This window comes from Pleuronectes platessa, chromosome 15 (assembly GCF_947347685.1).
Source record: "Pleuronectes platessa chromosome 15, fPlePla1.1, whole genome shotgun sequence".
In the NCBI taxonomy this organism is placed as follows: Eukaryota; Metazoa; Chordata; class Actinopteri; order Pleuronectiformes; family Pleuronectidae; genus Pleuronectes; species Pleuronectes platessa.
In genome coordinates, this window is record NC_070640.1 from 21,052,563 (window position 1) to 21,076,888 (window position 24,326).

At 39.3% G+C, this 24,326-nt stretch overlaps 2 protein-coding genes across 2 annotated transcripts; both read right to left on the reverse strand.

The window, feature by feature from the left end:
* acat1 (acetyl-CoA acetyltransferase 1) lies at positions 1-8,166 on the reverse strand. Its single transcript, XM_053442259.1, has 12 exons — positions 8,007-8,166; positions 7,433-7,480; positions 6,893-7,010; positions 6,559-6,654; positions 5,976-6,076; positions 4,243-4,386; positions 3,747-3,897; positions 3,577-3,672; positions 3,303-3,416; positions 2,547-2,611; positions 2,102-2,259; positions 1-378 (listed from the first exon to the last, which is right to left on the reverse strand). The coding sequence occupies exons 1-12, from the start codon at positions 8,055-8,057 to the stop codon at positions 258-260; spliced, it is 1,263 nt and encodes a 420-aa protein (XP_053298234.1). The 5' UTR covers positions 8,058-8,166; the 3' UTR covers positions 1-257.
* A 1,423-nt stretch (positions 8,167-9,589) lies between these two features.
* Positions 9,590-21,840, reverse strand: LOC128456650 (uncharacterized). Its single transcript, XM_053440905.1, has 21 exons — positions 21,712-21,840; positions 21,313-21,560; positions 21,085-21,233; positions 20,193-20,321; positions 19,925-20,086; positions 19,632-19,761; positions 19,414-19,547; positions 19,175-19,334; positions 18,978-19,078; positions 18,443-18,538; positions 14,334-14,346; positions 13,771-13,942; positions 12,379-12,626; positions 12,106-12,254; positions 11,909-12,034; positions 11,673-11,834; positions 11,407-11,596; positions 10,749-10,873; positions 10,472-10,631; positions 10,279-10,382; positions 9,590-10,190 (listed from the first exon to the last, which is right to left on the reverse strand). Exons 1-21 carry the CDS (start codon positions 21,808-21,810, stop codon positions 10,087-10,089), a joined length of 2,961 nt encoding a protein of 986 aa, XP_053296880.1. The 5' UTR covers positions 21,811-21,840; the 3' UTR covers positions 9,590-10,086.
* Between the last annotated feature and the right edge of the window lie 2,486 nt (positions 21,841-24,326).

The window sequence follows — 24,326 nt, forward strand, 5'->3', positions numbered from 1 at the left end:
TTTCATGAAAACTACAGTATTTATTCAACCATTTCAACAGAGTTAATGGTTTATCAATTGTTTTCACAAGTGGTTTTGACAAACAAGGGAGTGTTTAATGCTGGAGTCATGATGTCATGTTGGACTAAGGCCACAGTTGTAACAGATGCTTTCCTTACAGTGAAAAGGGAGTTAACAGGTTTCATACAGTTTGGAATCAACAGTTTGTCAACAAATACTTCAACGAGTGTATCAGGGAGAGAACACTTTCAAGTTTCCTACAGCTTCTGGATGATAATAGATGAAGCTCCACCGCCTCCGTTGCAGATGCCTGCCAGACCGTACTGTCCTGATTTCAGATTGTGCACCATGTGACCCACAATTCTCGCCCCAGACATCCTGCCAAATGGTAAGGCAAATAAAGCATTAGTAATAAACCACAACATGTTTTGTTATGCTTTAACACCCAAGCTGATGACCTGTGTTTATCTGCAACCTTGTCACTAGAGATCAATTGCTTGTTCAGCAAAACATGGACAATAAAAAGCATGACATAACATAGAAGGGGAGGTAGGCACAGAATTGGGGAGAACAATAGTCGTCCCAAGTTGACCTTGAAATTGTTGAACAAATAAAATATTAATGAATAAATACAATATAAACTAGAATAATAAATACTTTACAACCAACAAGAAGGCCTGAGTTCAGAAGTGAAATGGCAGTGGGAAGGGATTGGTCTGAATCTGGTACATTTTAAAAGGGTGTACCTGAGCCAGAAGGTACAAACTGGAACAGCACAGCTTGCTGGACCACAAGAGTTACAGCAGATTTATGCTCACAGCCAGTTTAAAAATAAGTGTCTTTTCTAAAAGAATTTTGTTAAATACTAAGTGTAAATAAAGAATTTAGAAAAAGTAACATTCATTTTGATAGATTTTGATTGTAAAAGATATGAATGGTGTGATTAGGGTCACAGATAAATAGTAGTACGTAGTAAATAAGTGGTCTGCCTTGTGTTAAACTCTTGTACTGCCGAGTGATAAGAAAACGTCCTTAAAAAGATGACAGCCACAAACAACAGACATGCACCTGCAAAGTTTTTTAGCTTTTGCAGAAGCAGCAACAGTTTTTTTGGGGTTTTAATTTGGTTTGCACCCAGGACATGTGCCATCAAACAGTTGGTAACCTCTGTAAGACGAAGACGTAAAATGCTGTGAAAACTCAAATAGGATGTCATATTGCAATTTAGACATAAACATGTCTACATAATGCGATATGTCTACAGAGTACTCCACATGTGTTAAAGGTCCAGTGTGTAAGATTTAGGTGAAAAGGATCTATTGACAGAAATTTAATCTAAAATAATCCTAGAGAGGTTTTCAGGAGTGTGTTTCATCTAAATTATACAATGTGCCCTTTATATTGAAAAACTCTATATTACATCAGGGGGGTCTTCTCTATGGAGGCCGCCATGTTTCTTGTAGTAGCCCAGACTGGAAAAACTAAACACCCTTTGAGTTTTTATGAAAACTGAAGGCCACCACAAGTTCTCTCTCATGTTTGGAAGAGGAGGATAAGGTGAGTGGTATTTAGCTGCAACATGCAACTTTTCCACTAGATGTCACTAAATTCTAAAAGTGGCAACTTTACTTTGATTATTGCTTATTGATTATTGTATGACCTTATTCAGGTTAAACAAAAATACAGTTTGTCTAAATCTGGTTACTAACGTAACAATTAATTTCCATGTAAACATGTGTCAGTGTCTTGTAAATTATTTGATGTCTATGTTATGGGCCAACTTTTAATATAGGCCTTAAGTTTTAAATATATATTCTGGTAGTTTGTTTAACTCAACCCCCTCAACAGTTTTTTTCTTTTGTGTGAACTTCTAGTGGAACAGATTCAAAAGTGTCAAGACAAGATGTCTGGATCACAAAGGAAGAAGGATGAAACAGGAAAAGAAAAAACAGGACAAACCTTGTTCCTCACCTTGACTAAGTAACTCCTGGAAAGTTAATGCATAAAAGCTTGTACATTTTAGCTTTTCTCTTAATTCCAGGTCAGATCCTCGATATAAAAACAAACAAACAGCCAGACTGCATCAGCCTCAGCTCCTTACCCAATTGGATGTCCCAGGGACACAGCTCCACCGTTGACGTTGACTTTCTCTGGGTCAATGTCCAACATCTTGATGTTGGCCAGGACGACTACGCTGAAGGCCTCATTGATCTCCCACATGGCGATATCCTCCTTCTTCAACCCTGCTGCATTCAGCACCTGACACGGATTCACACATGGAAGTGTTAGGATGTTCTAATGTATTGCATCCAAAGACAAATATTAGTGGAGGGCAAATGGAGTCTTTATGTTTTATCATTTTAGTAAGATAACTAACGCCTTTGGACTTACACAAAAATTATAATATAAAAAACTGTATTAACAGTGAAGAGCACTTCCAGCTTCACAGTTCTGCCACAATCTCCATGTTTCCAAATTAAAAAAATAATCATGCACAGAAACCTGAGGTCATCTCACAATGCACCACATCAAATCCTTGGACTCACCTTAGGTACAGCAAACGCAGGAGCAATGGGGAAATCAATGGGTGCGACCGCGGCATCAGCAAAGGCTGTGTGGATAAAACAACATATTCTTTTTATTCACAATGTAACATGAAAAACTACCTATCTCAAAATGCAGCGTTTAACTATGAACGGACAGGAAATAACTAAACCACTGGCTGTTTTATTTGAACTTGACCAATAGTCATAGTGACCTTTTACCAAACAATTTCTAATCAGTTCCTTCTTGGGGTCCAAGTGAATGTTTGTGGCAAATTTGAAGAATCCCCTGTTGTAATCTAGAGATATCATGTTAAAGATGTTTTGTGAAACCAAAGACAGCTGCACATTAAAATCATATCGGTTCATTTTCATGTCAAAGTTAATCTTTGTACCAAATTAGAAGATAATTCCTCAGAGGGGTTCTAAGATACTTTAATCATTAGATTTAAAAACCTCTCCAGCTCAGACAGTTCTGTGGAAGCATATTTCTTTGAACTAGTTTATGCATTTATCTTTAATCCGTAATTTTATTTGATTCGTTGTCTTGCTAATTTGTAACTGTGTGTTTTGGAAAGTGCTATATAAATATATTTTATTATTATTATTATTATGCAAATTGTATTACCTGTAAATAAATGCATCGCAACAGTCCAATGTTTCATCTGAAGTCCTACAATATGTTCCAGACTGACATTCAGTTAAACTACGCCAGTACTGCCTATTCTGTGTCTGTGTGTGTCTGTGTGTAAAACTTACAGACAACCCTTGCCAGTGGAGTGACATTGAGTCTCTGTGCAGCTTCTGCTGTCATTAAAACCAGAGCAGCTGCTCCATCGTTCAGTGTGCTGGCATTGGCTGCTGTCACCGTGCCTATAAGAAAAATTGAAACCAGTTAGGAGAAAATTCTGAAAGACTCAGCAAAATTCATTACTAAAGTATTCTTTATGTATATATATGCAATAATACTATAGTAACGCTCCACAGGTGAATCATCCAATAAAATAAAAATGCATGACAACTAAATATTTACCATTCTCTCTCTGGAACACTGCCTTCAGTTTGGGGACTTTGCTGAAGTCGACCCTCCTCCACTCTTCGTCCTCACTCACGATCACATCAGGTTTGCCTACAAAATCCCATCATCAGACATGCTTTGCTGTGTGAATGAACAATCTCCCCATGCTGCCCACCTTGCTGTACCTCTCTGGGGAATGCTGACTGGTACAATCTCCTTGGCCAGCACTCCAGATTCGTATGCCACTTTGCTGCGGCTGTAGGAGCTGATGGCGTAGGCGTCCTGTTCCTCCCTGGTGATGTTGGATTTTTTGGCTGTGTTCTCTGCACAGTTTCCCTGTTGAATAGAATAAGACAGAAGCAATGGAAAATTAATATATACAAATCACACAAAATTATAAATTAACCTTGTTCACCTTAACAAATGATTGGGACAAGGGGAAAGTCCTGTAATAAAGAAGGCAAACCCCTATGTTCACTTTCTGAAAAAGGCTTCCCACACACACACCATCAGAAACACTTTACATTCAATTACTGAAGCAAGATGGAATCATGTGTCTGAATCATAGTAGTATAACTAGGAAGTATAGAAGAAACTCTCTCTAGAATTATGATACTGTAAAACTACATTAATGCTTAAGATTTTCAGTAAGGCGACAATCAACATAAAATTGACTTTTACCATGTGGAATTTGTTGTAGACATCAGTGAGTCCATCCTTCACAATGAGGTCTTCAACCTTCACTCCTCCGTACGCTGGGGTGTCTCTGGTCATTACATAAGGTACGTTGGACATGCTCTCCATTCCACCTGCCACCATCACATCCTGAAAAATAATAAATTAATAAATGCTTTACATTACAGGTTTACTTTATCTGCCTGGCCCCCTAGTACAAAGTCTATAGAAATCTGGGAGAAGTTAATGTGTGAACACAGGACGGGATTATCATCTCGATCTACGGATCGATCTTCAATATCTTAACTGTCGATCCCCGAAACTTTCTGGACTCAAGGAATGCGGTTGGGCCGCAGATCAGCTGTGTGTCGGTTGTCTGTTACTTGGCTGTGTGTCCGCTACTGGACGCAGAGCTGCTGGTTTATCTACAACATTTTCCTCAATACAAGTCAGATTGTGTACAGGACTCTACAGTATGAAGACGCGCATCTTCCGGTCTGTTGATGACAACCAAAGCCTTGTTGGATCAAATAATGGATTCAGAAAGTGAAACGCCCGATTGCTTTTACTTTGAATCGGGTTCGGCAAGTGTTTGTGTCATAGACAGATAAATATTGTGGTTCACAGCAGAATAAACAGAGAAAATTATCTCTAACCGGAGTTATAATGTTTATCTGAGGAATTTCTGTCACAAAAATAAATGTCTGCAACCCTTTTTGTATGCGTTTTAAAATAAAAGCACTCCAGCGTTTCTGTCACGAAATCCATTCTTTTGTTTAAAAAAGGGGTTTTATTTTGTTGGATTTGTTGGAGCAGAAGATGCATGGCTTGAAATTGTGTAGTACTTGTATTTATTTGAGTGGACAGGAATACCTTCATACAAGGTAATAGTAATTTATGGCCATATTCAAGACAAATGTAATGCTTTTAATGTAAAAGCATTGTGCTGTAGTAACAGCTCCTCTGAAGAACATATTGTTGAACTGAATCTAAATATTGTGCTTTGAACAGATGCTGTAAATATAAATTGATATTAATGTGAATATTGGGGATTGAATAGATCAACGGCCTTTCTCTGTGTATATTTATGCACGTACATTCAGCCCTTAACAGAAATTGCAAAAAATAATAAAGATGACCCTCCTAAGTGGTTTTTTTGGAAGATATGAGGTTGGTAGATCTCAGCTTACGTTTGGAATTAGAAAATGTTCTTGAAACGGTTGGTGACCACTACTTAACAGCGTAGTACCATGAGACACCAGGCATTTATTGCAGTGACAGGATTCAGAATGATAACTGTAGAGTCTGATACAGACTGCGAACCACAAGTTTAAGACCCATCTCCCAGTGTGAAACACAGTAAATTTTTTGCTGTTGCTGTTCTCTGAAGCCATTGTTAGCCGCCATGACAGGCAGAGTTTCCTGTCAGTAGAACTGTATGTCTTACAACACCACTCTAATTCCTGTCATCTTTTTAAAACAGCAATGTAAAGTCTGTGATGACCTATTTTATTCTGAGAGTGTGTGGTAAACAAGGTTTGTTTTTGGTCGTATAAAGTCCCCTATGATCTTACCTGGCATCAGATTTGTGTTTTTAACACAGAAAAACATATTTCAGGACAAGCGTGCCATATGTGAGAACAATCTATGATTTTTTTTCTACTTTATTCACTATGCACAATGCATCGGTTTGCAAGCAGCTTCTATCAAGTTGAAAAGCTGCAATGTTTTATTAGTACCTGGTGTCCACACATAAGACTCTGGGCTGCCATCATGATGGACTTCATCCCAGAGGCGCAGACCTTGTTGATGGTAGTTGCTGGAGTGGCAAGGGACAAGCCTGGAGATAAAATAAGAGACGTTTTTGAGTTTGCAAAATATTTGAAATGATCAAGTACTACTTTTGCCTTTGTGTGTTTGTGTGCATCATTCTATCACAATAGATCTTTATATTCGACACTAGCTGTGTGTACAGTCTGAAAGTAGTTTCAATCTTCCAGTGAAATTATTATCATCATGATATAAAATTCTTTCTTTCAGAGGCTGGGTGAACCTACCAAACCCTGAAAGAGGCCTCACAAAGCTGCTTGAAATGAACCACGCTTGTGTCAACCTAAAGGTAAGCGCTTGTTCTTCAAAATTTGATGCCCTGGACATGCATATTCTGTATCTTTCACATTAGAATTTGAACAGAAACAGCATCAATTGGCTGCGAACAGTCTTACAGTGGAGAGAGCTGACAGTGCTGGTTTCGTTCTGTGTTCTTGTTCTTCTTGACATCTATATTTTGTGGTCACAAAGAATACAAAATTTAGTACACACCTGCGCCAAGCAAGGCTTGTCTGGTGGGAGCCTGTCCTTCTCCTGCCTGAAGAACATTGCCCATGTAGACCTCCTTCACCTCCTCGGGAGAGATTCCTAAACAGAAGAAGATATAAGTTAACTCACCAAATATACACAGCCACCCATCCACTCATTCATAATCTACTTGTAATATTTTCACATTTAACATCAGGTGTATTAGCTTAGTCATAAATTGACATATTTGCGGATGATGATTAACCAATGCACGGGGTTGGTTGAGTTATACATATAGTCACAACTTATATAATGACTGGATGAATAAATCTACTCCAAACGACCCACGTGAACAAACCTGCTTTGTCTATGGCTCCTTTGATGGCGATGGAGCCCAGTTTAGTGGCTGGTACTGCTGCCAGGCTGCCTCTGAAGGAGCCCATTGGAGTGCGGACTGCGCTGACGATGACGACTTCCTGAAACCAGCCACGACAAGTTTGCATTAAAGGTTCAGTGTGTAATATTTAGTGACATCTAGAGGTGAAGTTGAATGTTGCAGCTGAATACCCATCACATCATCCTCCCCTTTCAAACCTGAATGAGAACCTGTAGTAGCCTTCAGTTTTAATAAAAAACTCAACAGGTGTTTAGTTTGTCCAGTGGACGACTTTAAAAAACATGGTGGCCTCCGTAGACAGGATCGCTCCTGATGTAAATATAAAGTATTTAAAAATAAAGGGCCTATTCTAGGGTAAAGAAAACAACAATTCTTACAGTTTAGATGAAACACACTAGTGAAGTCACCACTAGGATTGTTTTATATTCAATTTCTGCCAATAGCTCCCGTTCACCTTAATCTTACACACTGGACCTTTATGAATGCGTGACATTGACTTACATTGAGCGAGGGCCGAGATGTGTAGGTTCTTGACAGGTACTTGTGAGCCTGCAATGTGAAGACAGAGAGTTCATGTTCCATTCATGTGAGACAGTGAGGTCTAACCAGAAGCTCCTCCATATCAGTGCTGGGTCACATGCTAGACAGCTGCTAGCATAACAAATAGGGAATTAGCAATGGCAAAATTGAGAGTAAGCAGAAGCAGTGGACATCAGCTTATGATGCGGCTAAAATAGCTTTTGTTTACGCTAGGTGCAGAAAAGAGTCTCTTCTAGCAGTCTATGTTTTCAGTTAGCTTAGCTGCATAGTTTTTGTTATAACTGCTAGCTTCTTGAGAAATGCATTATTACAATTACTCCAGTGACTTGGTTTAGCTTCACTACGTTCCTGTGAGACACCTGCTGCAGTTATTGACTGTTTCCTGGCTGTTTCCAGGCTGTTTCAATATTTTGGTCAAGGACAAACACAAACAGTTTAAACGAGCAGCTTTAACCCAGCCAGGGCCTCACGGTCAAACAGATGCTACAGCTAGCATGCTACAGAGCATCGGGTTCTTTCACACACCCATACTTACCAGGCGTCTGCAGCCGTTAGCGTGCATGTTTAAAAGTCCAGCGGAGGACATTTTGCACCGATAACTGGACAGGGACTCACACGCTTGTCTCCACTTCACCTTCAGACATGCAGCGGAGTGACGACAGGCAGCAGCCAATCACAGTGAGAGGTGTGTTCCCTCTGACGTCATGGCTGGCCGGGCATCATGGTCGTTGTAGTTTTACAGTAGAATCATAAGATAAGGTGCATATATTCGTCCCAAACACATGCACAGTCATGCAAAGGCACACTCATGCAGGTAGGGAAATTTAATCTCTGCTTTTAACCCATCTGGTGCAGTACACACAGAGCAGTGAGCAGCCATGTACAGCGCTCGGGGAGCAGATGTTGGGGGAGTAAGGTGCCTTGCTCAGGGGCACTAGACAGGGTAGGGAGACTCTTGGATTTTTGGACAGATCAATCCAGGTTCGTCTTTTGTTGTCTCTCCGTGGAGTCGAACCAGAGACGAACCAGAGACCTTCTCTGCCCATAGTCCAAGTTTCTGCCACTAGACCATCCAGGCGTTCATCTTTAAGATAGAGCTTTACGAACTCTTTACTCTTCACTTGACTTTCACGTTAAGGGTATGATAATATTTCATGTGTAAAAAAGAGCGACAAATTCCTGAAATCTAAACGATTAGCCTCAGCTTCGTGATCAGTATCGATAAGTACTTGATCATTATGCAGCCGTATGACAGAGATCAGCTGATATTTTTGATTATATATATTATATCAAGTACCTTTTTTTAACTAATGCATGGCCTATTTGTGCTATAATATCTGTAATCTTTTGCTTGTTTGGAAACCTGTTCCTACAGAGGTTTATTGTGGTTTTTGTTGCGATGACACACAAAACAATAAATCTCAGTCAAAGAAGTAGAATGAATTATTCACGCCATAACATACCCTATTAATATGTGTGTACGTGTACACCCCCCACCGAACGTGCTTTTGAAGGCGCCTCCGAGGACGATATTAGAAGACTGTTAGGCTAAAAACATGTAAATGATGCCGTTGCGAGTCGAATATGAATGACTAAACCCAAGGAATCCTTTTGAATTCAGTAGTCTAAAGAAATGTCAACAATAAAAGACAAAATTACAGATAAAATTATCATGAATAAGTTCTTCAAAGCCCCAAAAGGGCTGTAAGGTGTGTTTTGAAGAACTCTTCTTTCCCAATAAAACATACACAGGAAAAAATGTTTCTTTAGTGAGAAAGGGCACTCAAAGTGATCCATAGCACTTATGAAGAAACAGTTTTTCTAAGCGTGTACTATGCATGTGTGATAAATGCATTACATGTTACTCTCTGTTGAGGATAGTTTCAAGGAGTCCTGTCCTTTGACTCAATTAAGTTCAACTGTACAAATAAGTTTACCGGTTGTGTTCATAGACTGTAGAGATGGAAGTAGTTTCGGTGACGTCACCCGTCGGTTTCTGAAGAGTGAAAATCATAGCCTGTATATAAAGAGGTTGTGTTAAGGTTGGGCCAGTTTTAATCATGAATTGCATATGTTTCTATTTTCCAGACTGGTGTGTGCATTCACATGCATACACAATTAATTTGAACTCATTCTTTATTGTTCACATTTAAAACTTGATTACAGTAAATGTTTAGTTGATAAATGGATGAATGTCCCAACAAAAGACCCCAGATAACAAAGATTATACTTTATACATTTCTTGTTGAAAGCTACAATAACTCACGATGAGTTAAGGGAAAAGGCCGTTGCTTTGTTGCATTCTAGCGCTGCATGTGTGTGTGTGTGTGTGTTATTACAAAAACTGCCACCACCGCTGCAGCAGCCTGTTGAGCGCTGTTATTCTATTAATGTAAGAACATTTAGATTTCATTTCACAATCAACACTTAAACATTTGTTTTATTCTGTTCTAAAATCACTATTGTATTAAAAGGAAGGGACCCATATCTAAAACAAAACAAAAGGTATCTATTGATCCATTGTCTAAGAAATCAAGATCTTAAGAAAACTGATTTGTAAAATTGCTTCCGTTGTTATGTGCGTATTTTGTGTTTATGTGGAAGGATTTGTTTTTTTAGTCACAATCCATCCATGCGTTGTTTAATAAGGTGCGGATCACTCTTCTTCGTACGTAGTCGTACTCTGTCTGTCTGGATCCACTTGAAAAGTACAGGTAACCTGAAGAGAGGGTTGCAACATTAAAATCGAGCCAAACGGGAACATCATGCTGCAGCAGAGGGACTGTCCCGCTGTCAATGTTACCTACCTCTGTTCTCAAAAACAGCATCCACTTGATTGCCAATCCCAGGGAGCTCTGTCTTTATGAGTTTTGGGTATCCACGATCCATTTTGCGCCTCCTTTCATTGTAGCTATGAATAAAACGAGGAAGGGTTTTCATCAATACATCAGTCTATACAGGGATTCAGCCTATATGTACATGGCTTTTCACATTACCCACCTCCAGTATTTGTTCTTCACAAAGAAGAGGGTTCTCCCTGTAAATTCCACGTGGACAGCAGCATCGACTTTGTTGATGTGGAGAGGGATACGCAAGTCTCTGAGAGGTTTGGGATAACCAGGTAGGACAGTGTTTCCCCTGATCCCCCAGTAATGATCCCCTATGGCATGAAAAGATAGACAATTGCTAATGTGATATATCCCTAGCACAAACATTTGTTGATATAGCTTTTATTTTCTCAAAACCGAACACAAAACAAAAGGGCTTCATTTTGTACCTTCAAAGAAAATGACAGTCTTTTTAAACTCATAAGCAGCATCGACTTGACTGATTCCAGGCCAGGTAGACTGAATAGTCTTCATAGTGATGCCATCCCAGGAGCTGCTCCTCTTCCAGAAATGTCTGACCAAAAAAACACAAAATACCATGATATGCTGACTCGCAATGAAGATCACAGCTCTGAGGAGCAACATATAAAAGGGAGGGTAGGTTTAAAAACCTTTTTATTAGTTGAAATCCTACTCAGGCCCAGATAGCCATCAATAAATAAAGTTGGACGCAAAAAAGAAAAAACCCGGTGTCTATGCCCCTTATAGAACCGTAATTCATTTAGATTGAATAGAATGAAGGACTGTAATACCTCTTTGTCACTTACTGACTGTGCTCTCACTGCATTTGACCAGAGGCTTCAGCCTTGTAGGCATACACGACTGAAGCAGCAACAATGGCCAGAGGTTAGCGGGCGAGTCATGGAAAAGTCATCTTGTCAGTGAGAGGACGTTCATGTTTTTTTGGGGCGTAGCTTTGAAGAGAGGGCCAATGTTATTGGTTGCACATTGTAGCCAGCTCTTCTAACTTTTCCAGGCTCACCGGCCCTCGCTTTAATGTCAAACCTAAATGATAACATAACAACATAATTGGCCGAAATATCTCACCCATCTTTAAAGAAGTAAAGGTTTCTCTGGATGGAGGTTGCAGCATCAAAAACCATGTCCCTGCTGCACCGGTCTGGTGTGGGTTCAGGATCTGGCTCGGGTCTAGGTTGTGGTCTCGGCAAAGGTTTTATAGTTGGCTGTGGATTTGGTTCAGGTTCAACCTCTGGTTGAACTGATGTTTCTCTGATTCCTTTAAAGGCAAAAAAACATATTCGGTCAGGGCATTCATGAAATGTGCTTTGATGTAATAACACCATGCATCTCACCGTAGATAGCTTGTACTCCCTGTATGTCGTCATTCGGCAGCTTGTACCCATCTGTGTTCACATAACTGTAGGTGGGAAACATCAGCGCTGTCTGGACCTGAGAGTGGGCCAGTCCAAGTGCATGGCCAAACTCATGGGCTGCTACCAAGAACAGGTTGGTTCCTGCACATACACATATACAGTTACTGGAGTCAATTAATTAGCTATGGAATCATATTATCTCAATGGTGCTGCACCTCGTGAGGTCAGAGTCCAGGTTTCATCTTCATCAAAGTGGGTGTCACCTCCATGACCTTCTCCAGGGGAGAATGCGTGGGCCAACACCCCACTTTGCCCGTCAAATGGAGAAAAGTCGCCATGGTCTGGTAAGAAAAGGGACAAAGTTACCACTGGATCAAACATTTTCTCAATGGCACCGAAGGTACTGAGTTACTTCGACTCTTGAAAACGATCATGATGTCCGCGGTGCCGCTGTAAATCTGCTTGAAATCCAGAGGAATGACGTCGCTGTAGAGTTGAAGAGCCTTTGCTATGGTGGCATCCACATCAACTCGACTCAGGTCCGGGGTGTAGTTAGTTATCCTACATGCAGTGTGAGAGTGAAAATGCTTTAAGTGTTTAAGAGCTTTGTTTTGTTCTGTGTTTGTGTGAACTGCAGGCAGGGACTTGTTTCCTTTTGTTCTGGCATGGAGATCTTGCTCAGTACCTGTATGTGAGCAGAGTCTTCTCCCACTTTGGTCCACCGTCAAAGTGGCCGTATTGGCTGACGTCTGTGAAGCCACAGCGGGGGCGATTCATCACGTCCATAGTGTTGGTGTCTAACTGCCCTGTCACCTCCAGGCCGTAAAAGCCCTGCATTTTTTTCAGAGTTTCTTCAAAGGAGTCTAGAGAGCTGCGCCAGAAACTGTTGGGTGCACTGACGCCCACTTCGGAGAAAAACTGAGACAGATAGTCCTGGTCGAAGAAAAAAAAATAAAATAAAACATTCTTATATGCAGATAAAACGCAGCATATGATATAAGGATTTGTAATATACCTATTTAAATATTTACAGAGTTTTTTGATAAGATAAGTGATAAGTTATAAGGAATAAGTTCAGGTTTTCATGAAATCAAACCTTATAGAAAAATATAGCCTAATTTCTAACTAACTTTATTCATTTGTGTATGGTATTTTAAGTATTTTTTCTTAAAGTTGGCTCAAAACATTATTTTTTTCCTGTAATAGCAATTCACTGTACTAACAACCAGTTACTTTCCTTTTCACTGTTTCACTGATGAAGTTCATCATTCCTGCACAACACTGTAATAAGGCATTAACTCTAGATTAAATACGGTTCATGCATTTTATCTCTCTGCTACCAGCCCCTGCAGTTTACTGTTCACTCCGTGTCAGGGCTGTATTAAGAAGGTGAAGCTGAACATGTCCTATTTCCTGCTGCTGCTTCACATTAAAAAATGTTCAGTTGGCAAAACATGGGAAACAGATCCTTGTCTTATCATCTTAATTCTCAGCGGAGCAAACTCTAATATTGCAGGGAGTATTGGCGGCTTTTCCTTACAGTTTGCAGTTCCAACTATTTTCTGAGTTCTGCAGTTATGCTCAACATGAAATCAGACTGTTGTTGCTAATGGAAAAAGGTTGATTAGTGACTACTAGCTGCTCTCCTGTTGCAACACCAGCTACAACATAGTCAATGAACATGCCTGTTCTGAAAGTCTGTGTCATCTTATGATGATTCCTCATCAGGTAAAAAAAAAGCTGTTTCTAGCGTGATGTGTGACAGAGGCTTTGGTCCACCTCTTATATACTTGTTTAAACTATACCTGATTGAAAAAACATGGTACATGTTATTGTCTTGAAACCTCAACTTCAAATTCTTAAAACCATGCTTTAGTAAGAAATTCATATAACTGAAATTGGAAAGTAAATTATTCATTTAATTCTAACATTAAAACACCTTTTAACAAGGTTGAAATCAATAGTTCTTACAGAATCACAATCAAAATTACTTAACCCTCTTCTCTCCCAAATCAGCAGGTTTAATAACCCCAACAAACAGTGCAATATTGGAACTGTGAGAACACCTCATGTTTACCTGGGCTTTAGAGAGCTCTTCTTGTCTGGGTGAAGTGGTGGGCACTGCTCCGCAGAGGGCTACAGCCACCACTAACATCACTGTTTTAACAGCCAATGCTCCCTCCATGACTCCTTTCTTCTCTTCTTTATTCTCCGTCTCTGCTCGGCTCTGCTCAGATACTGAGACTTGTTATTTCCTGAAACGGTCAATTTCAGTGTTTTGGATGTGAGAGCAGAGAGGGATGCATGATGGGGCAATAAGACATTCCTACAAGTGTCTGAGCAGGCCCATTAGAGGAACAGGGGAGAGATAATAGCTGCGATGATGTTCGGGGAGTTGGAGGGTAGAAGAGTTGAGATTTGGAGTTAGATAGAGTTGGAGAAACGTGGGCCTGTGTGGACACGATGTTGATCTGAAACTGTTCTGAATGAACCATCGACAGGAGACAAGAGAGGACAAGAGTTAACATCTGGTGTTTCATGGTGGAGTAATGTTGCTCTTTGCTCTGCCACCCCACCTCGCATAGTTCTTTTCTTACTGGTTTTACCCCTTTAAATTGCTGTTACGTGCGGTTAAATTACCTGATGAAGATACCTGATAAGGATTTGAAGAGCTAGTTTAAAACTTTTAGACACTTTTATATATCAGATATTCAGAGCAGGAAGAATTGTGTGTATTGAGAATTGGATGATTGAAGCACACATAGTCCCTCTGTACACACATTTGTCTTAATCACTGTTTGTTTTCATAATAGACAAAGTCCAGACACCAGCAGCTAACAGGCACAGCACCTCTGATTATCAGCTTTGATTATGTAGCTTATCAAACCTGACTTTCACATAGTTGTACAGCTAAATGAACACATTTTGGATTTTCACTTATAAAAAAAGACCAACAAACAACTGATGGTCACTTCAAAGAAATGTTGCATTGCCACACACTTGCTGTCAGAGATGCTCTTGCTGTTCTGTATGTCTATAAATTCTGAAACTCAATTTGTGTAGTTTTACTTTTCTGAGAAGGCACGGTGGGTTATTGATCAATATGAATCTATTTAATTCCAGACAAACAATGTATTTATTGTTGTATTGGTCTATGTAGCAGATAACGTATCAGTGGATGTAATAAGCAAATAGTTAGGGAACTGAATAGTAGCACAATAAATATATATATATATACAGTGCCTTGCATAAGTATTCACCCCCCTTGGACTTTTTCCCATTATGTACTGTTACTAACTGGAATTCAAATAGACTTAAATAAACTTTTTCCCGTTTGATCAACAAAACATGCATAGTACTTTGGAGGTGCAAAATAAATTTTATTGTGACACAAACAATAATGAGAACAAAAAAGTTGACATCTGTTGGGTGCATAAGTATTCACCCCCTGTGTCAATACTTGGTAGAACCCCCTTTCGCTGCAATTACAGCTGCAAGTCTTTTGGGGTATGTCTCTACCAGCTTTGCACATCTAGAGATGGAAAGGTTTGTCCATTCTTCTTGACAAAAAAAATGAAGCTCAGTCAGATTGGATGGAGACCGTCTGTGAACCGCAATCTTCAAGTGTTGCCATAGATTCTCTATTGGATTGAGGTCTGGGCTTTGACTGGGCCATTTTAAGACATTAACATTCTTTAATCCAAACCATTCCTTTGTAGCTCTGGCTGTATGTTTAGGGTCATTGTCCTGCTGGAAGATGAACCTCCGCCCCAGTCTCAAGTCTTTTGCAGACTGCATCAGATTTTCTTCAAGGATTTCCCTGTATTTGGCTCCATCCATCTTTCCCTCTATTCTGACCAGTTTCCCTGTACCTGCTGAAGAGAAGCATCCCCACAGCATGATGCTACCACCACCGTGTTTCACTGTTGGGATGGTGTGCTCAGGGTGATGGGCAGTGTTGGGTTTTCGCCACACATAGCGTTTTGCATTGAGGCCAAAAAGTTCAATTTTGGTCTCATCTGACCAGAGCACCTTCTTCCACATGTTTGCTGTGTCTCCCACATGGCTTCTGGCAAACTCCAAACGGGATTTTTTATGGATCCCTTTCAACAATGGCTTTCTTCTTGCCACTCTTCCATAAAGGCCAGATTTGTGGAGTAGACGACTAATAGTTGTCCTGTGGACAGATTCTCCCACCTCAGCTGTGGATCTCTGCAACTCCTCCAGAGTAATCATGGGCCTCCTGGTTGCTTCTCTGATTCATTTTCTCCTTGTCCGACTCTTCAGTTTGGGTGGACGGCCTCCTCTTGGTAGGTTTGCGGTTGTGCCATATTCTTTCCATTTTCTTATGATGGATTTTATGGTGCTCAGAGAGATGTTCAAAGCTCTGGATATTTTTTTATAACCTAACCCTGCTTCATATTTCTCCACAACTTTATCCCTGACCTGTTTGGTGAGCTCCTTGGTCTTCATGATGCTGTTTGTTCAGTAATGATCTCCAACAAACTCTGAGTCCGTCACAGAACAGGTGTATTTATACTGAGATTAAATTGTAGACAGGTGGACCCTATTTACTAATTATGTGACTTGCAAATGTGACTTTTGAATGCAATTGGTCGCACCAGATCTTTGTTAGGGGTTTCACAGTAAAGGGGGTGAATACATATGCACTCAAGACTTTTCAGATTTTTATTTGTAAATAATTGTGAAATCCATGTAATATTTCCCCCCACTTCCAAATGAAGCACTATTTTGTGTTGGTCCATTACATAAACTCACGATGAAATAAATTTTAATCTGTGGTTATACCATGACAAAATGTAGAAAAGTCCAAAGGGGGTGAATACTTATGCAAGGCACTGTATATATATATATATATATATATATATATATTTTTTTTATTATTTCCTCAAAATAGCCTTTTTAGTTGGGAGAATCGTGTCTTCGGATGTTTTGATGAGCCAGCGTCATATGTCCTGGTGCTGCCGATGATGAGTGTGAGACAGAGACACAGAAAGCGCAGTGAAGTGTTCACACAAAACCTTTATTTTGTGTGAAAAAGTTTTGAATCATTATGAAACACTGGCAGGACAAATATAATATATGTAGTGTATAAATCTTAGCCTTTACAATGTGCACACATGTGCGTCGCTCCTTTGATGATTTTAATAATTTTTGTTATGTTGGATTTTATCTCTGATGTCATAACACTACAGTTATGTATTATTTTTGTGTAATATCCTGTAAAATTACTTTTTGGTTTAAAATGAATACTGGCTGCAACCCAGAGTCATCTCGTTTCTACCACGTCTTCAGGTTTACTATGAGAGAAAAATGTACTAAAACTCCTAAATTCCTGATTTCTAATTAAAAAAAACACTATCAATGGTCTCTGTCCACTGTTTTCTTTTCATGAAATAATTTTAATGTTCATAACACGTTAAAGGACTCCTGACCGAGACTAAAATATTAGCATTGAGAAAAATATGCTCTAAAGAAAATATATGGCAATACTGCCTTCTGCTGAATTACCTCTTTTTGCAAACTGGTCAGTCAACTAAAACTAAACAAATGACAGGAAATTAACACAAAATCCTCCTTTGTTCTTTGTTCGTACTTTTATTTGCAGAATACAAGTTTGTGTTTTTAGTCTTGCGCGCTTAATGAAGAGTACAGTACATAACAAGTTCTCTCTATAAGTTTTTTACATCTCCCAATAAATGTACATTCACAAAATGAAAAAAATTCAATGTATTTTGTAAATGTAAATTAGTGATGCTACACTGTTTATTTATGTCACCTTTTTCAATTTTAACATGCACATAAAACTTTTACACAAGGATCCTGAGAACTTGAAGAGGAATCGATTCATGAACTGTATCTATTCATACAACAAATGCTGTTGACCTTTACTACATTTTACCTGCAGTTTAGTAAATAAGTGATACTTTCAGCAAACGGTAATAAGTAAATGTCAGTCAGAAAATCAAAACCCAAATTAAATAAAAAATACATTTTATAGGAATTACTTTTTTGTAATGTAGCCAATATGTGAAAAGTGCAGGAAAGTTGGATTTATTTCATTTGTGGATTGTTCTATAACTGAATGAAGTACCAGTCTCCAAAGCGTCATATTTACATTTACAATCACTGATGTAGAATCCATTTCATTCCACAGTTCTTACAAAGACTTCATGTTCAGCTGCTGGGAGTGATATTGTAGGAATCGAAAAGGAAATAGGTGTAAAGAGTAATATAATCTGTTAGGGGGGGAGGGGGGGGGGCAGTCTGCCAATATGCTAGTTTCTTGAGAGACCTAATTTAGCGAGTTGAGTGATAAATTAATAGTTAATTTGATCATCTTTTCTAGTCAAAACATCTCAACTTAGAACTTTTTTTTAATATTAAGTGGTCGGAATATATAGAAAAAAGTTTAAGTTGATTGACATTACATAAAACATATTATCATAGGTTAATGAGTTGATTCCAATAAATTGCCTTGTGATGTTTAGACTTAACACATAAAGAAAATTGAAATGTATAGAAGTATACAAAAATAATGTCTCCTTTATGTATAAACTTTTCAGAAATAAAGGAATTTTATAGACTTAAATATTGAATATATAATATTGAGAGCAGAATAGAATATTCCAAATGTAATGTTTTAACACTGTTAGATGTACATTCACTCTCATTCACACGCATGTCTATAAACAACTCAGATGGTAAACTGTGCTAGAAGTTAGTGCAGCGCAAGAAGTAGCTGTTCCTCAATACACGGTACAACCTTCCGGTCTTCAGGTCATACTCAAACATGTAGGGTCCACTGTAGATGTATGTAAAACCTGCAGAACAGAGGCTCAATGTTAGCGTCTGTGATGGGAATAGTTTAGTTAAATGCATGCATGGCTTCAATAGTTAGAGAAAATTTATGCCAAACTGATAACTTGAGACTATGGGTTTCCTTGAGTCATTGTAATGAGATTACCAGCCAACTGGTGGAAACCCTATTTCGCTATGGCACTTTGTAAAGCCTCAACTTGTAATTTTGATACTTTTGCTAACCAAAAAAACAAGATATGACATCATCAAGAGGGAGCCTTAGAGGTAATAATAGACGTCCAAAGGTAGGTAAAATAACTTGTTTCTCAATGCACAGAAGTGTGAGTGGTATTGGTCTTCTCATCAACATTGAGCTGGTGTATGAACCAAAAAACCATAACACATTTTGAGGATTGCTGTTTGTCTGGCAAGCTGTGAACATCTTGTCATTTCTCTACTCACCTCTGTACTGGAAAGCTGCAGTCACCTTTCTGAGTCCAGAGAAGGTCTGATCAACACGTTTGGGGAATCCTTGGTCAATAGTCTTCCTGACCTCATCATAACTGAAGAAACAGGCAATAATTAGCTACATTCAATAAGGGTAAGGGGTAAATATTTCATTATGTTAAATCAGGAATTTATTTATACTCTGTACACACCTATAGTAATATTCGCCTGAAAAGAACAGAGTTTTGCCAGATTGTACGTCATGGAGGGCTGCATCGATTTTCTTCACCCTTCTTGGCAGACCGATACTGGTAAGTCTTTTGGGATAGCCCCGCACTGGATTATAGCCACTAAAGGCCCACACTTTGCGACCTGTAGGAATGAAAAAGTTAAAAAAGTTGGTATCTACAATAGAATCCGATTTGTGTCGTCTGACACAGAACACACGTACCTTTAAAGAAAAAGATTCTGTCTGACTGCCGGCTCTCATAAGCAGCGTTGATGTTGTCGGGGGCACTGGGCCAGAAGGTTGTGATGAGGCTCTGCTGAGGTGTCCTGCTCTGGGGGTAGCTACGCCAGAAGAAGCTGTAAACACAAGTGTTCTGTTAAGAAACAATCAGAATAGAGATTTGAATGTTGTATCATTCTGGTGGACAAAATGTTTGATACCTGTCTTTGAAGAAGAACATCTCTCCTCGCAGGGTGGTGACAGCATCCAATACCATAGTAGAATCACAGGCGTCAGGGGTGGCTGGGGCAGTAGGTTCAGATACAGAAGGATCCTTTTCAGGATTTGGACCTGGAATTGAAACAAGATGAGCTGCTGAGTATTTACAAAGCCATGCATCACATTGCATAAAACATTGAATGCATCACAACAGATTGTGCAAGAGATCTGCAGAGATCTTGGCAAAGTGCTGGTTGTAAAAACAGGAAGCAATTGTCCACTAATCGGTACTAACCGTAGAGAGACTGGATGCCTTTGACATCATCACGGGGCAGAACGAAGGTGTCAGGGTTTCTGTATGTGTATGTAGGGTACATGAGGGCACCAGGATCATCAGAGTGAGACAAGCCCAGGGAGTGGCCGAATTCATGGGCGGCTACCATGAAGAGGACGTAGCCTACAGCAGAATACACCAATTTACAAGCAAGTTACAGCATGTCAACATACATCCTGACAGCTTCCGTCAAATATCTCACTATGCACATTGCAAATAACAAACTCACCTGCGTTGGAACGGAAGGTGAAGGTCTCATCATCATCAAAATGAGCATCCCCTCCAATGCCAGGAGACGGGGCGAAGGCGTGAGCGAGAGTGCCATCACGGCCATCAAAGGGGTAATAATCTCCATGAGCTGTTGAGTAAGAGCACATTCAGATGAGATTTGCAACACAATGAAGATCTTTATTGCGATTAAATGTACTTTGTGATCTTATTTTCTTCTGCACTTGTTGCATTTCTATTTCAGAAAGAAAGCTTTGAATGTATCCCATTGCTCACTGTTGGATCATCTCTAAGATTGTGCACAACACAAAAATATGCCTTACTATATCTTTAACACAAACATGAGCTGAGGAAAGAAAGAGCATTGTCAACAACTCATAGACCCATAATAACAGTGGGGAAAAACATAGCTTGGAGCACTGACATGCCAATGTGGAATGACTGCTGCCTATTTGTTGTGTTGAGTTATGTGCACTTTAAAACTACGCTGTAATAGTTCAAAAAGATCTTCTGCCAGTCATTGAGTGACACCCTTTAGTGTCTATAGATACTAAAGGGTATCACTTCCAATCCATCACATTTCAGAGGGAAATATAAGCTTTTTACTCTGATACAAAATTTGAGCTTATCAAGTATAATGCAGTGCTATTTTGTCCTATCCGTATCATACTTGTACTCATAGGAGTATGTTATCAATGTTGTCTCCATGTGAAAATACTATGACATTTAGGCAGTGCTTATATGCATTAACTTTGTAATATTAACTAATGTCCTACAAATAAAAAAGAAAATCTGAAAGGAACCATCTGCATGATGAGTACTTTGAGTAGCATATTGCGGATAATTTTTACTGGTGTCACACTTTTACATCAGTAAAGATATTTTGCACTCACATTGACGGCCGAAGGAAATCATAATGTCCGCGGTGCCACTGTAGATTCTCGTAAATCTCAGGGGAGTGACTTTGGCCCAAACCTGCAGCGCTTTCTCCATGGAGTCGTCCACCTCTGACCTGGACATGTCAGGTGTGTAGTTCTCAATCCTGTAGGACAGCAACAGTATTATTAAATGGACTTACTACTATTACCCTTCCTTTCAAACTCTCTGCTCAGCCCATTCACCTGTAGGTAAGGCTGTTTTTCTCCCACTTGAGGTTGCTTCCAAACGTGGAGAAACGGGCGATGTTGCCATCTGGAACACCACAGCGGGGCTTCTTCATCATGGAAATGGTGTCTGCGTCCAGCGTCCCGGTGATCTGGAGACCAAAGAATCTCTGCATCTCAGACAGCTTCTTGGTCACCGGACTGATCCCCCGCCTGGAGGCTGGACCTTGTACCTCTGTTAGGTTGAAGAATGTCTTCAGATAGCTCTGTGAAAGAGAATGAGAATACAGTTGTCTACTGAAATCCCTTTTTGAATTTGTGGCGCTATGGCGATTCCCAAAATGCACAAATCGAAAACATATCTGAAATGCAAAATATTGAGAATGCATGCATACAAAGCCAATTAAGCAAACTCACCTCTGCCAAGCTTTCATCCTGCACAGTAATTTCTGCTACTGGCACACAGTAAACTGCCACTGCCAGGCTCAGTAAAACGCACACAGTAGGAGACCTCATCCTTTTTTTGTTGTGTGTCTGCACTGGAGATCAGCTGTTATATAGGCTGAGGAAATGTTGAGGAGTGGGCGTGTTGGGCAACTACGTCTTTGAGTCACTGACACAGGGAGCATGGAGTATTCCATTTATGGATTGGTTATGATTTGCTCAACATGACGATGAGGACATGACACTTGATATTTCCTTACTGGAATAACAGATTTTGAAATAGTTTTAACCGCAAACTGTCTGAATAGAGTAAGTCATGTGGAAGTTTAGATGCCAAGAATCATATGTGAAAAATGCAACCATTAAACTCAGATGCTGGCAATATAGAGAATGTAGACACTTTACTTTATCAGACTACCTTCAGTACTTATACTCATACTGTTGTTTCTGAGCAGTTTAATGTGAATTTGAATACAATACCTTGTCATTTGGTATTAAACATGTTCGATGATGTCTTTGTTTCTTAAAATCTAAATATGAGTAATATTATTTTGTTCTTCATGGATTCATAAAGCTGAATGAAGTAAATTTTAGGGTCCTTGCCCTCTCTATACCCCTCGGGCTGCTGTTTCTGCTGGTAACATAGAGATGTCCTTTGTGAGTAAACACCGGCAAGCTGGGTCATGTTTTCAACAGAATCCCTCTTATCTCTAAACCAACCAGACTATAGCCATAAAAAAGTCCTTACAGATATTTGTAGCTACCACAGGGGATCACTCAACATGCCAAGCAACTAATCTCATCATGTAACGATTAGGTTTGTGGTTATTACTCACTATTAATTAGGCAAGCATTGTTTCATTATATCCATGATAAGTTTCAGCCAGGTTATAATAACCTGAGTCAACGAATAAACTGAGGGGTATTATTATTCAACCTTATGTGAATCATATCTATATATGTAATAGTGTAGATATATTATTGCTGATGGAATAGATATTGGTCGGACACTGAGATCCAGTACATTTCTTCACCTCTAAACATTCTGGGAAAATTCAAATTCATTCACATTTTTTTGATGTTTAACAAATGGAGGTTTAAAAAGACAGAAAACTCTTAAATTACTAAAACCTGTAATTTAATACACACAAACAATTATATCTGTTGTGTCTCCAGGTAATCTAAAATGTGGATATTTTTTTTTTAGGCACACAAAAAGAACCGAACAGATTATCACATAACTTGGGAGAGAACAAAATATTCTTCACTTTCTTAAAGATTGCCAGGTATTGCTTTTTAAAAATGTTTATTCATTTCTCTGAGAATAATGAATGGTGATGAACTGCTGGGCATTTGCGAAGGTATGAGTGCCATTGGTTCAAGTGTTGTGGTTGGTTTGATTAACAATATTCATGGGACACCTCAATTTTCAGCTGTGATCATGGGATCTTTTTGTTGAACCAAACGTCATCTGTGTATTTGTACATAGAGTCCCAACACTGCTGATGAGGTTTCCACTAATTTTTATTCAGGAGCTGTACACGTCTTCAAGGGCAACTGGATTTGCTTGTGATTCTTAAAGATGTTTCACGTCCCATCAAAGAAACAAAACTGACTAAACGAGTCTCGGAAAAACTTCACACGCCACATACCTGTACATTTCAAGCCCAACAGGCCGAATCTCAAACTCAAAAAAGCAGACATAAACAGAACAATGTGATTTATTTAGTCCAATGCAACAAGGGTTTATCAGATCTATACATTGGGGAAACATAAACAACTATTACAAAAACGGATGACAAGATGCAATTTAATGTTCTGCATGTTTAACACAATGTCTACTAAGAAAGTTAAAGACCCATAGAGGTTAAAGACCTGAAACCTCCCACTAGTCAGTCAGAACTGAAGGGCTCTTGGATTAGCAATGAAAAGTCCTCTAGAAACACCAGATGAACATGTTAAACCCCTGAAGATGAGCTGGGTGATTGAGAATCTTTACAGATGTGTTCCTACCGTGTTGCCCTTGCCTGGTGTCCTGTTTATGAATGGTAATAAACTACGTATGACGAAAGGTCTTGCAAATGAATTCACAAAGGCTACAAGGTTAAATCAGCATAATGGAAAGTGTGATGTACTGCTAAATGTGAGCTGTTGCTGTTGTTTTTGTTTTTATATACAGTTTATACATCTGCAGATTGTACCTCCAACACAAACAAGTGCAGCACAGATGATATCCTGAGTGAATACAGATTGAATACATGTGCATGAATCACCACTGCTGTTGCCTGGATTATGATTTCAGGTGTTGGTTGTAGCCAACTTCTACGACAGGATACGAACCCCCCCCCCCACACACAGACCTCAGAGAACTCCCTCCTCTAGAATACACACACACACACACACACACTCAAAAATGCTCTAATCAATATATTTTAGGAACAATCAAATGACAAACCTACAGACAATGTTTAGCTATAGCTCCCCTAAAAAATAATATAGACTTTAGTTAGACTTTTAGATATACTTTGTTTTCACAGTCATTTCAGTACAGTCAACACACAAGGACACATTTCAGCAGAGGCAATGCA

Excerpts from the sequence above, each read along its gene's own strand:
- LOC128456650 (XM_053440905.1), bottom strand. The coding sequence starts at position 21,810 with ATGAGGTCTCCTACTGTGTGCGTTTTACTGAGCCTGGCAGTGGCAGTT. Across the intron at positions 19,335-19,413 it reads CAGAATCTTTTTCTTTAAAG|GTCGCAAAGTGTGGGCCTTT; the intron begins GTACGTGTGTTC and ends TCATTCCTACAG. Across the intron at positions 10,632-10,748 it reads GACTGTCATTTTCTTTGAAG|GGGATCATTACTGGGGGATC; the intron begins GTACAAAATGAA and ends TTCATGCCATAG.
- acat1 (XM_053442259.1), bottom strand. The coding sequence starts at position 8,057 with ATGTCCTCCGCTGGACTTTTAAACATGCACGCTAACGGCTGCAGACGC. Across the intron at positions 6,655-6,892 it reads AGGAGCCATAGACAAAGCAG|GAATCTCTCCCGAGGAGGTG; the intron begins GTTTGTTCACGT and ends TCTTCTGTTTAG. Across the intron at positions 3,898-4,242 it reads TCTACAACAAATTCCACATG|GGAAACTGTGCAGAGAACAC; the intron begins GTAAAAGTCAAT and ends TCTATTCAACAG.